At 41.3% G+C, this 13,117-nt stretch overlaps 1 protein-coding gene across 3 annotated transcripts in view; it reads left to right on the forward strand.

Annotated features, from left to right (window-relative positions):
• Positions 1-13,117, forward strand: part of Secisbp2l (SECIS binding protein 2 like) — a 48,257-nt gene that overhangs the window by 17,522 nt on the left and 17,618 nt on the right. Inside the window, exons 5-11 of one of the 3 annotated variants that reach the window (XM_038329347.1) lie at positions 171-397; positions 664-688; positions 1,175-1,290; positions 6,700-6,834; positions 9,766-9,846; positions 10,477-10,644; positions 10,779-10,920. In XM_038329347.1, the coding sequence (XP_038185275.1) occupies positions 171-397; positions 664-688; positions 1,175-1,290; positions 6,700-6,834; positions 9,766-9,846; positions 10,477-10,644; positions 10,779-10,920 (894 nt within the window). The remainder of the gene's footprint in view (positions 1-170; positions 398-663; positions 689-1,174; positions 1,291-6,699; positions 6,835-9,765; positions 9,847-10,476; positions 10,645-10,778; positions 10,921-13,117) is intronic. The other 2 variants (XM_038329348.1, XM_038329349.1) reach the window with 2 other exon arrangements.

Genomic DNA, 13,117 nt, shown 5'->3' on the forward strand with positions numbered 1-13,117 from the left:
CATAATGATGCCATGTTATATAAATTAGTATTTTATGTGATCTTTTCAAAGAGTCACATATTTCTGTTTTTAGATTCTGTTACTTTTAATTTTATTAGAACCTTAGTAATTTAACAGGAATGTATAAATTTGGTCATCACAGAGAATTGTCCACTTGCCTTGCCTTGTAGATTTCCCATCAGACATTGCTAATAAGTCTCTCTCAGAGAGTACAGCCACAATGCTCTGGAAAGCCAAAGGCAGGAGGAGGAGAGCATCCCATCCTGCTGCTGAGTCCTCCAGTGAGCAGGGGGCCAGCGAAGCTGACATCGACAGCGACAGTGGCTACTGTAGCCCCAAGCACAATAACCAGCCTGCGGCAGGAGCGCTGCGGAATCCTGATTCTGGGACGGTGAACGTATGTAATTCTTCACTTTCTTTGGCTTTTTGTTTGTTGTTAGTCCTGCTGTCAGTAGTATATTGTGTCCTTTGCTGAAACTGAAGGATGCATTTTTTTCTTTTTAGCAGTCCTTAACGGTATTTGCTATTCATGAAAATATGAAATACTGTTCTAAGTTAGTAATAAATACATTTAATACTAGGTTAAATTATGAAACATTTGCAAAGTATGGCATGGCGACTTTTAACTAGAAAGTAACCATCTTTTTTGTTTCATGTTTTTAGCAGGCGGAATCATCAGGCTGTACAGGTACTTATTCATTTATTTGTTTGTTTGTTTGTTTGTTTTTGAGACAGGGTTTCTCAATAGCTTTGGGGCCTGTTCCGGAACTAGCTCTTTTAGACCAGGCTGGCCTCGAACTCACAGAGATCTGCCTGCCTCTGCCTCCCGAGTGCTGGGATTAAAGGCATGCGCCACCACTGCCTGGCCAGGTACTTATTTTTTTTGAAGTCTTTTTTTTTTTCTGTATTTTCTTCCATTTCAAGTATTCCTTTAAATGTGGCGTTTACCAGTGCTATAAACAAAAACTAAGTCTCCAGTGATTCAAGTTAGTTGAAAGCACATATCGTTTTGCTAAACAAGTTGAGAAAATGATCTTGAGCATTCTGGAGGATGATATTTGTTTCACTAAGAATGGACAATTTCATGTCTGTAGTGAGTGACTCAGTTGTTTAGATTTTTTTGCTTCCTTTATAAGAAAATCTAATCTTTAATATCTTTATATGTTTGATACAGGTGGTGTCAACTGGCCAAAAGTAACTTGCCAGGCAACCCAGAAAAGACCCTGGATGGAAAAACACCCAGCATTTTCTAGAGGGGGAAGGCAAACTGAACAAAGAAATAACTCACAGGTACTTTGAGTGAGGCTGGACATTTGATTAGGTGTGAAATGGGTGTTAAATTTATCATAATAATGAAATAGCAATTAGCAATCACATTATTCTTAAGTTTTAAAGGTGCATAAATGTGAGCTACCGTGTGGTCTGTTGATAAAGCATTAGGACCTGAATTTGGATTCCCCAGCCCTACTTAAAATACTATCATGCTATAGTGCACATCTCTAATTGCAGAGCTATTGGGAGGCAGCCAGCCTAGCGGAACTGGTGAGCTTCAGGTTCAGAGAGACTGTCTGGAAACAGTAAGGTAAAGAGACAGAGGAATGGCTACACATACGATTATGTAGTAATCGTTATGCTTTGCCATGTCTTTAAAAAAGGTGGTGGTTTTCTGAGGAAGGCACCTGAGGCTGTCGTCTGAGGAACAACACAAACACAACATGTGCGCATGGACATGACACAGGGAACTCTCATATTCAAAACTTTTTAAATGTCGTAGCAAATACAGTGTGGCTAGTGAGATGACAGTTTGTCGAGAGAAGGCGGTGAAGATATGGGTGTAAATGGTGCCGCCTTTCTACTTTGTGTCTGTGAGGTTTTCATTTTAGAAAACTACACTCCCCACCTGCTCTTTGACCTGCTGTGTCTGTTTCCTTCCATTTCAAAAATTGGAACCTTCTTCTCTTAAAAATGGTTGTTTGAACTTAAGGACTATAGGAGTCTGTAAATTTCTAAACATGTATTTATTTATTTTGAAGGTGTGAGATTAGGATCAATCTCGGGTCATCAGGCTTGCTAGCAAACACCTTTGCCTGCTGAGCCATCTCTTTAGCCATGGGTATTTCGATGTGGCTTATTAACATTCTTCTATGCTAGTGGCATTGTCACATTGGTGGCTACCTGGTGCCACAGTGCGGCTCGACAGAGCAGTTTCCTGACAGCCGTGCAGAGTGGGCTGTGTACAGCTATGCACTTACAGCAGCTCTATCTTCCTGTGTTGGTTAGCTATCAAATAGGGAATTGTTTATTGGTCATTATTTCTCCTTTTTATTTTTGATAGACTTCCCAGATTCTTTATGTCTAGGTAAGGAATGAAAGCTGTCTTGTAAATAAGAATGGACCAAGATAATGAATTGTGTATACCAGCTGCTGCCTACTCTTTGCCTCCCTGAGACCAATACTTCTTCAGATAACTTCTTGACTTAGGCTCTACGTGCTGTTGGACAAACAAAGTATTGCCCCTTCCCTGTGATTCTGCAAAACCTGGCCATTTTTGGTCCCAGGCTTGCGAGGCAATCTAGCTTTAGCTTTTTTTTTTTTATGATAAAGATTAGACAAAACCTGTAAAATGTTTACTTAGTTTTTCTGTTGATATTGAAATCGCCAGGTTTGCCAGGTTCCTGGTCTTGGTCCTGGCCTGGCTTTTGCTGGTGTTTATTTTGTAACTGCTTCCACTAAAGGAAATAACCCTGAGATGAAAAACATTGTAAAGGCTTTCTCTCTACCTGATAACTGGTGGGGAAAGAAAGAAGCTAAGCAGTAAGTGTATTTTATTTGCTTTGAGAGGGGTCTTCTCTAGAACTGAGCCTAGCTTGGAACTTGCTGGGCAGGCCGGGTTGCTTTGAACTTGTGACCTTCCCACTTAAGTCTCCCAGGTGTTGGCATGTGCCACTCCACCTAGTAAATGTGTTTATTTTGTATCTTTCTTCATTCTGAAAGTATTAGAGGCAGATTTTGGCAGTGTGTGGTCTGACTCCTGCTGATGTTTCATCGTCCTAGTATTTGTCTTACGTATACACTTGCTTTTTTCCCCAATACCAACTCCTTTTTTAAGTCAAAACATTATGTTCTTTTGCAATTTCTAATTGTTTTCTAGACTTTAAAAGGCTTTTAGAAGGTAAATCTAACAGAAAATATTGACCTATATTTTATACTAGTTGTTATTCCTTGTGTGTGAGTGTGTGTGTGTTGTGTGTGTGAGTGTGTGTATAGGTCGCAGATAACTTAGAGGACAGCACAGTCCTTCCAACTTCTCATGGGTTCCAGGGGTCAGGCACGGGTTAACCAGGCTTCACAGCAAGCTCCTTTAGCTGCTGAATTCTCTCACCAGTCCTTGTGCTAAGTTTTTATAGTGCAATGTTTTCGAGAAATTTTTATCAGCGACTTAACTTTGATGCATAGTGATCTAGATTTTCAAAGCAAAAACCTACATAGGGTTTCTCTGTGTATCCCTGGCTGTCCAAGAACTCACTCTGTAAACTAAGCTGTCCTCAAACTCACAGAGGTCCCCCTGCCTCACACCCAATGCAGCAAATACTTTTACTCATTGCTTATAGCTAGGACTGGAGAGATGGCTGAGTGGGTAGGCGTGCTTGCTGTGCAGGCTTGAGGACCTAAGATTACATCTCCACCACCTATGTAAAATGTCAGGTGTGGACATGCTTGCCTGTAACCCTGACACTCTGGGGGCAGAAACAAGAAGATTGCTGCAACTTACTGAGCTCACTGAGAGACCCTGTCTCAAGGGAGTAAGGCTGAGCATGACAAATGAGCATGACAAAAAACTTCTTTGTCTGACCTCTGTACACAGATGCACATGTACCTACCCAAACAAATGTGTATATTCTACACATGAAGACTAAACATTTAAAATACAAAAAAGAAGAAAGGAAAATCAAGGAGTGAGGGAGGAATGAGAGAGTGCTTCAGGATTTTTGATTTCTGTTATGTTTTTGTTAGCTTTTTATCACTATTACAAGACACTTGGGTAAGCCAAATTTACAGAGATAAATGCTTTATTTAATTTCTAGTTTTGGAGAGCAGAAGTCCAAACAGCATGATGAAAGCCCTGGTGAAGTCTCCTAGCATGTGATGGGAGTGTTTTAGTGAGGAGAGGGGATGAAACCACGTATAGAAAGCCAGGGAAAGAGACCCAGGGATCTGACTCAGCGTAGATCTTCCCAACTGGCCAGCCTGCCTCAGATGTCCTCCTGGATCTGCCTTCCCAGCAGTGGGGTTAGAAATGCATGCCACCACACCTGGCTTTTAGAAATGGATTCTGGCAATCAAACTCAGGTCCTGGTGTACGACAAGCAAGTGCTTAATGCCTGAGCTCTTCCCACAGCCCCGGGCCCACCTCCTGAAAGTTCCACACCTCCCAATGCCACCAAGGCCTCCAGGAACCAAGTTCTGAAATAGGAGCACTTGAGGGGGACAATATCCAAAACAATTAGCATGTTAATTAGATTTTAAAAAGGTTTCAGTGTAGTTGAGCATCTCCATGTTTTAAGTTATGTGCATTTCTTTTTCTGTGAACTTGTTTGATCATGTCTCTGTTACATTTTGACTCTAGAACTATTTCTTTTTACTTTGACTTATTTTGAGACCAGGTCTTGTTATGTAATCTAGGCAAGCCTTGAACTTGAAATCTTCTACCTCAACCTCCCAAGAACTGGAGCTACAAGTGTGCCGTCATACCCAGCTTGACTCTTGATCTCTTTCCTCTTTTTTGTCCCTCTGCTTTTGTTTTATTCTTTATGCTTCTGTCTTTTGAGACAGAATCCCACCCTGTAACCATCCAGCCTGGAACTACCTATGTAGACCAGGCTGTCTTTAAACTTGAGGTGATCTTCTTGCCTCTGCTTCCTGAATGTTAGGACTGCAGACATATGCTACCACCGTGTCTGGTTCATATGCTCACCTTTCCAGCAACAAAACTTACTTAGGAAAACTGACAGGAAGCATTGAGTTATCATGAGGTTATTGATTTGTTCAGAAGTTATTGGAATACTTGCTTCTCGGACCTTGTGGAAACTTATTTTGAAAGTTTTAAGTTGTTAGCACTTTTTTCCTTTTTTCTTTGTTCATTTATTATTGATGACAGGGTCTCTCTGTGTAACCGTGGCTGGCCTAAAACTCACTTTGTAGACCAGACTGGCCTCAAATTCACAGAAATTTGTTTGCCTCTCCCTCCTTAGTGTTGGCATCAAAGATATTAATCACCATTCTTGGCAATCCTGGTACTTTTTGTCTCCACCTATAAGTATCAAGTTGCATTTATTTTTTAAAGAAAAACTGTTAGATATTTTTGACACCACCAATACATATATACTAACTAGTTCATAGCAGCAGGCATGGGAATGGTCAGGTGTAGGTCTGTGTGTTGATTTCAGAAGCTTTTGTCCTTAATCTCCTGACTGGCTCACGTTGTTTCCTGTTAGGATTTTGAGGTAGGTGTCAGCAGAGAGGAACTTCTCCTGTCTTTTTAATTTCTTCTGAGGGGTGTTTATCATCAGCTGGCTTCTTAAGGTTCTTAAGGTTCATAGGTTCTTAAGAGAAGTATCTTGAAGTTCTTAGAATGCTCACCATGCTTTTTCTTTGCCCTCTTACAGTGAAATGTTTTGCAGACTTATTAGTAAGATGTCTGAATCTGTGTTACTATGAAGAAGCGCTGTAGACTTGATGCTTATGAGTAGTAAATCAAGGTCAGGTCTAGGAAGTTGGCTGTCTGGTGAAGGGTTCTCACTGTTGCCCTTTAGGGAAGAGCATCTGAGAGTCCTCTGGGTCCCTTTTATAGGCTTCATAAATGCCTTCCATAGTGCTCTCTTCTTGTGACCTAATCACTTCCAGAAGTCCCTGTCTCCCAGGGCTCAGGACTCACCATAGGGAGCTCTCGTTTAGATAACAGGAGAATAATACTTTATGTGACTGGATAAAGTTCCATTTCCTTTCATTTTTTTTTCTTCTCTGTTTTTTGTTTTGTTTGTTTTTGTTTTTGGTGGTAGGGTTCTTTATTAATGACTGAGAATCTTGCATTGTAGCTCAGCTACCTGGCACTGTTCATATTTCAGCCCCGGTCGGCCCTGACTGTGCAGTCCTGCCTCTCCCTCTCTAGTGCTGGGGTTATAGGCCTCTGCCCTTGCTGCTTCAGCTCATTTCCCTGAAGGCAAGGCTCTAATAAGATATCACTAAGAAAAATTATCTCTAGGATTGCTTTTTTTAGTTTAGGGTGACTAAGGATAACCTTAAGTTTTTGGTCCTCCTATCGCTCCTTGATCTTGTAATCATTTCAGGGTTGGCTTTTTTCACTCAGCAGGGTTCCTGGAGATTTTTTCAGGCGATGATTTACTAGCAGCCACGCTTCTCGCCAGCTAATGATGCTCTGCTGCGTCAGGACATAGCCTGTCAACAGGGCTCTTCACCTCCTGGACCTTAGGCTTGTCAGGCTTAACAGTGTTCAGTTCTGGGGGCAGAAGACAGTCCACCTCACTGTCGGTTGTATTGGAAGCTTTAGCTGTTAAGATAAGCTGTGCTTTATAGAAGTTCCTTGAGTCACACACTTCTTTGTGCTCCTTTACAAGTTTGAGGTACTTCAATGATAAAGTTACTTGGAAATGATATTTTCTTTCCTCTGGGGTTTCTTAGGCTGGATTCAGATGCCGAGGACATAGTACTTCCTCCGAAAGAAGACAGAGTTTGCAAAAGAGACAAGACAATAAGCACCTAAACTCTGCTCAGTCTCATAGAAGGGACCTAAATTCTGACACTTTATATTTTGAGGTAACTTTTTCAAATTTTATTTTTAAACTATTCTACAAAAAGTCTTCATAAGAAATTAATTTAGTATGTAATTATGTTATAAATATTGTTCGAGACTTAACATGTTACTCTGTCAGATTATAAATCACTTGACTTGCTGTCTCATTTTTGTCTTGATTATATTTATGTAAGCTAACATCCCCTTTATTAATGTCTGTTTTGAGTGGTGTGTGGATTAGAAGCTGCTTTTGTCATCATTGGGTATGTCTGTAAGGTTTTTCAGATTTGAGTAATTTAATCAAAATAATTTCTGCTCCCATTCAGGAGAATCTTGGAGAAAAAAAGAAAAACGGCTGTTTTCTTGGCTTTCCGAGAACATACATCCTAAGTCAGTGTTTCTAGTGTTTGTTCAGTTAGCTAGCTTTTGTTCCAGCCTGGGACTGTAACAGGAAGTGTTGTGAGTGGCACACATAGGAGTGCTGTGTGGTGGGAGGGTACAGACGTGGACATACCTTACGTGCAGTTTGCTGTGGTTGGACTAGAACATAGAACAAGCACCTTCGGGTGGATCTTGAAGGATAAGCTTGTTGTATGTTGTTGTTTCAGCCATTCCTGGTAAGTCTGCGCAGCTCGCTTCAGTTAGAGCATGGATTTCTATAAAGTGGGTTGTCAGATGTGCATTAATCTGGAAGTCTTGAGGACAGGGATTAGTATGTTAACTAACTGAATGACGTCCCACAGTAGCTGAGTGTGTCTGACCTACTCTGCAGGAACAGTTGCCTTACTGGACAGGTACTCACTGATTTCATGAACAAAAAAGGTTCTAAGAAACTTATATTAACATCAGTTAAAATCTGGAAACCACGAGCCAGGTATGGTGGTTTAAACCTGTAATCCTAGCTCTCCGGAGCTGAGAAGGGAGGATTGCTTTAAGCCTATTAGCATGCACTATTGTGTGAGAACATGTCTCAAGAAAACAAAACAAACATTAGGAAATTTAAATTCTTGGTAGATAATATTACAATAAGTGATTTTCTGTTAATATTGAAATTGGACTGCAACTTTGGTAATAGTTTCTAGGAAGACAGCAGCATACCCCCCCCCCCCTTTTTTTTTCCTTTTAAGTGACAGGGTCTCTCTGTGTAGCCCTGGCTGTTCTGGAAGTCTCTATGTAGACAAGGCTAGTCTTGCACTCACAGAGATCCACCTGGCTCTTCCTCCTGAGTGCTAGGATGAAAGTATGTGCCAATGACTGACCCTGTTTAAATGAGGCTAGAACCCAGGGCTTTGTGCTTGCTGAGCTGACATTCTAATGCTGACCTATCCCATCAGCCCCTGTTGTTTTCTGTTTATAGGTGATTAAACTTAAAATACTAGCTGGGTATATTGCTGTATGCCTGGAGGGAGACTTGAGTTGGGGCTTTGCTTGACTCCCTGGGTTCAATACCATGTTCGTTTGTTTCTTTGTTAGCTGTGTGTGTGGTTCCTGTTTGTGGGCATGTGGAAGCCAGAAGACAACCTTGTCCCTCAGATACCATCCACCTTGATTTTTTTTTTTTTTTTTTTTTTGTCAGAAGATTTCTCATTGGCCTGGAGCTCAGTGATAAAGCAAGGCAGACTGGCCCGTGAGCCTCCTGGATCTGCCTGTCTTCACATCTCAGCACTGGGCTCTCAGTGCCTGCCACTGCGCAGCTATTTTTACTTAGGTTCTGGGGATCAAATCAGCTCCTCATGCTTGCAGAGTTAGTACTCTCCCAAGCAAGTCCCTCAAGACCTCAACCTTCTCAGGAACGGGGGCTTTGTGCAACATTTTCATAAGTCCCAGGTTAAGCAGTCTTTCTTTTCTTGTGGATTTTATACAAGTTCAATATTTTTGGGACTGATAAACTATTACTTCTATTCCTTCCCTTTAACAAAAGTGCATTGTAATCTCAGAAGAATAGTTCAAGTATAAATATGATAATTTATTATAGGCACACTTGTATGATTGTTTCTACACAATCAAAAGAATATTGACTAAGAAATTAATTTGAATGAAAACATTGTAAAAGTATTTTAAACATTCAAATTGTATGTAATAGGGAATAGAATACATTTTTAAAATGAATACTAAACTACTTAAGATCTCCAAATTATCTGAATATGATAAATCCAGTTTGAATTCTTTTCAGTTACTTACCTGTCTTAGGATATAATTAGTATAAGAATGAAAAAAGGATTTCAGAAATTTAAAAGACGTACAGATGTGATATGACTTCATGCTTGAATAAAAAATAGGTTTAGCATGGGAGAAATAACATTTCCTTTTTAAGACTGATTTAGAATAGTTCAACAGTAGGATAAAATATACACTATTTTCCTACCTTTCAGAACTGTCAAGCATAAAATGTTTCTATGTTGGGGAGGTTGCTCATTGATAGAGTAGCTAGTTAGCATAAGTAAGGCACTGGGTTTGATGCCCAGCAAACACGTGTTCACATGTATGAGTGCACACACACACATGCACACATGCATGCATCCCCACCCACGTACACCAGGAACCCCCCCACATGCAGGCATGCACACATGCCCATCCATACACACATATATGTGTATGCATCCCACACACACATATATGAGCACACCCCCACATGTAGACATGCTCACATACATATCCACACACACACATGTGCATGCATCCCCACACATGCATTGAGCACACCCCCACATGCAGACATGCGCACATACATATCCATACACACACGCACACACATGTGCATGTATCCCCCCATATACACCGAGCATACCCCCCACATGCAGGCATGCACACTTGCACACCCATACATACCAAGCATACACCTCACACAGACATGCAGGCATGGACACATACACACACACACACACACACACACACACACTCCTTTGTAGGGTTAGTTCTGAACATTTTCACTGACATCAGGCAAACTATTTCAGGATGAAGATGGGTTTCAAGAACTAAGTGAGAATGGAAATTCTAAAGATGAGAATATTCAACAGAAACTTCCTTCAAAAGTAGTAAGTAACTCCTTTCAAAATTATAAGAAAAATAGACACCTTTTGAACTTAGCTATGTGGAAGGAAGTCTTGAGATTGGTGGGAAGGACACAGGACACATGGTGTGGGGATTATATGTTAGTGCTGACTCTAAGCACTTGAGAGATCTTACCGCAGTTGTGCTTAAGTTTATGTGCATATATGGGTGGCTGGGAGCACGGCGTGCTTGAGGAAGATAGAGGACAACTTGCAGGAGTCTGTCCATGGATGTCACAGTGAACCCAGGTTTTCAGTCTTGGCGGCAGACTCCTGTACCTGCTGAGCCTTACTGTTTCTTTTCCTAAACAAAAGTAGTTTCTAGGAAATGTGCTGTTCTGTTTCTAAATGAGAAAACAGTAAGTACTGTCATACAGCGTACAGCTTATATAGAAATTTCCCCCAGACAAGCACCACCTGTTATCGTCAGCTTTTTGTCCTTTTGTCAGGAAAGAAAGGACATTCTGAAATGGTCCTTGCTCTCACCCTACTCTTTATGGCCCTCAGTCCTCTGCGCCTCCTCTGTCCTGCAGCACCTGCCTCAGTCTGCTTTGTCTTTCCTTACGGTCTGGCCTCTGTGAGGTGACTAACAGATCTGTCTCTCTTGCTTCCTAGTTGGATGACTTACCTGAAAACTCACCCATCAATATAGTTCAGACTCCAATTCCCATTACCACGTCAGTTCCCAAACGAGCCAAGAGTCAAAAGAAGAAAGCACTAGCTGCAGCCCTTGCCACAGCACAAGAATACTCAGAAATAAGTATGGAGCAAAAAAAATTGCAGGTATGTAGTCATTTTATTCACAGTTGTGATTGTTTGCTGGGCTTGGTGGGATGGACAGGAATGTCAAATGTAATTACAATTTCTCATACTTTCCTAATCAGAAAAAAATGAATCATTTCTTATTCGTCTTTTAGGAAGCTTTATCAAAAGCAGCTGGGAAAAAGAATAAAACCCCTGTACAGCTAGATTTAGGGGACATGCTAGCTGCTCTGGAGAAGCAACAGCAAGCAATGAAAGCACGCCAGATCACCAACACCAGACCACTGGCGTACCCAGGTGATTCCTTAGTGTGGGCAGTTTGCTGCAGCCTTTGGGGTATAGCTGTGTAATCTTTCTCTTTCTCCCTCTCTACTCTGCACTTGATTTCTCTCTCTCTCTCTCTCTCTCTCTCTCTCTCTCTCTCTCTCTCTCTCTCTCTCTCGTAGAAAGACTGTGGGTGTGCACACCTAGCATGCATGCTGATGTCAGAGGACAGCTTTCAGGAGTCTGTCTTCTTCCACCATGGCTGCTGAGGATCAGTGGAACTCAGGTCATCAGGCTTGTTGTACAGACACTTACCGTCTTCCCTGGCCCCATTTTTTGTTTTGTTTTTTTCTTCAAAGGATAAAATTAAAACCCACAGGGTAATTTGGCTCTGTTAACTATGAAAGTGTCCAATTAAATGACAAATTTTGATAGTTTAATATATGTAAATGAGACACTGATCTGGCTTGCCACTGAAACTGTTCCTCTTGTAGCCAACCTCGTCAGTTTTAGAGACTGTTTGATCTCCTTCCTTTCCTTTTAGAGGGATAGCAAAAATGAGGGAAGGGCATGAATTAAAAGGACTAATGGTGAGAAGCAGAATTTTCTGTCTGTTCTGTTCCCAGATTGTCCAGTTCCAGGACTGTTGCTGAATAGGTAAACAGACAGGAACGCAGCTGTATCTGTGTGCAAAATGCTAACGTGTAGCTGCTCACTCGTGTAGTGGAGCCCTGTGCTTTGAGTGACTCTTGGTAGAGGTGACACTGAATGCCTAGAGTTGCATGCTGCTGAGATGTGAAGAGTGGCAGTCACCTCGCCCTGGATATAGCAGAGGAAGTGGCCTTTCAGCTCACAGCTTGGGTTCTCGTCAAACTGCTGAGCTTGGCCTCCTGCTCTTTGATGTGTTTCTTTAGGCAGATATTTATCTTCCTGTACTTTAGTTCCCTACATTAAAACAGAGTAGTGATGGTTCTGGCTTCAAGGTTGTTTGGGGAATAAATGAGCTGATAGATATATAGTACTTAGAAAATCTGTGTTATAACCACTCAGTAAACTAATGAACATTATTACAAAGAAGAGGTGGTTAACCCGTGATCGTTATAATTTTGTTGGAATTTTTGTTGTTGCTATTTCTATTTTTGTTTTTAAATAAGGCTTCCTTAGTTTCCCAAGTGCTGGAACTACTGGTGTGAGCCACCATACCTAGCCATTTGTCATTTTAACTATTTTTCTTTAGTTACTGAGAACTAAAGCTTGTCTAAGCAAGGGCCCTGTGCTTGGCTAGACAGACACTACCATTGAACTGAATCTGTAATCACCATATTTTTTTCCATATATATTTTTTTCAATGCTGGGCTTGAACTGAAGGTCTTATGCATACCAGGCAAGTGTTCTTCCACTGACCTATATCTCCATCTCTACAACTTTGGTTGATTTAATACGTGTTAAGAGCTGGAGAGATGGCTCAGTGGTTAAGAACATTGCTTTTCCAGAGGTCCTGAGTTAAGTTCTCAACAGCTACATGGTGGCTCAGAACCATCTACAGTGGGATCTGATGCCCTCTTCTGGCATAAATGCGTACATGCAGGTAGAACACTCATATGCATAAAATAAATAAATAAATATTTTAAAAATGTTGTTAAACAACTCTGAATATCTGTGCTTAGGCTGCGCTGTCTGGAGCTGTTGGGGTTACGGAGATGGTGAGGATAGGCCCACTCAGGAAGCTCATAGCTGACTCAGCTATGAGGTGGGTTAGCAGTCGGCACTTGTTCTTGCTGCAGAGGACCTGGGTTTAGTTCCCAGCACTCAAGTGACAACTCATAACCATTCATAACTGTAGATCCAGGGGATATAATGTGCTCTGACATAGACACCAAGCATCCACATGGTACACATCCATCCCTCCAGGCAAAGCATTTGTATACATAAGATAAATCTCCTTTTAAAAGTTTATAGTCCAGTGGGAGAGGAGACACATGAATAACTGATCAACTGAAGTACCTCAAGAGAGATGCAGCGAGTTCTGTGAGCCTGTATATGGGAGGGATTGATGGCATAGGTGAAGAGAAATACCGGTTAACAAGTGACTTCATGGAAGGTGGGGTTTGATTGGGCTTTGGGGAATGGATAGGATTCCTAGCAGATAGAAACGAGACTCCTTTCAATCACCAATCTTTATTTGAGAGTATTGGATACAAAGAAAGCTGTTGGGAAATTCAAGAAAAGA

Source organism: Arvicola amphibius, chromosome 5 (genome assembly GCF_903992535.2).
Source record: "Arvicola amphibius chromosome 5, mArvAmp1.2, whole genome shotgun sequence".
Taxonomy (NCBI): Eukaryota; Metazoa; Chordata; class Mammalia; order Rodentia; family Cricetidae; genus Arvicola; species Arvicola amphibius.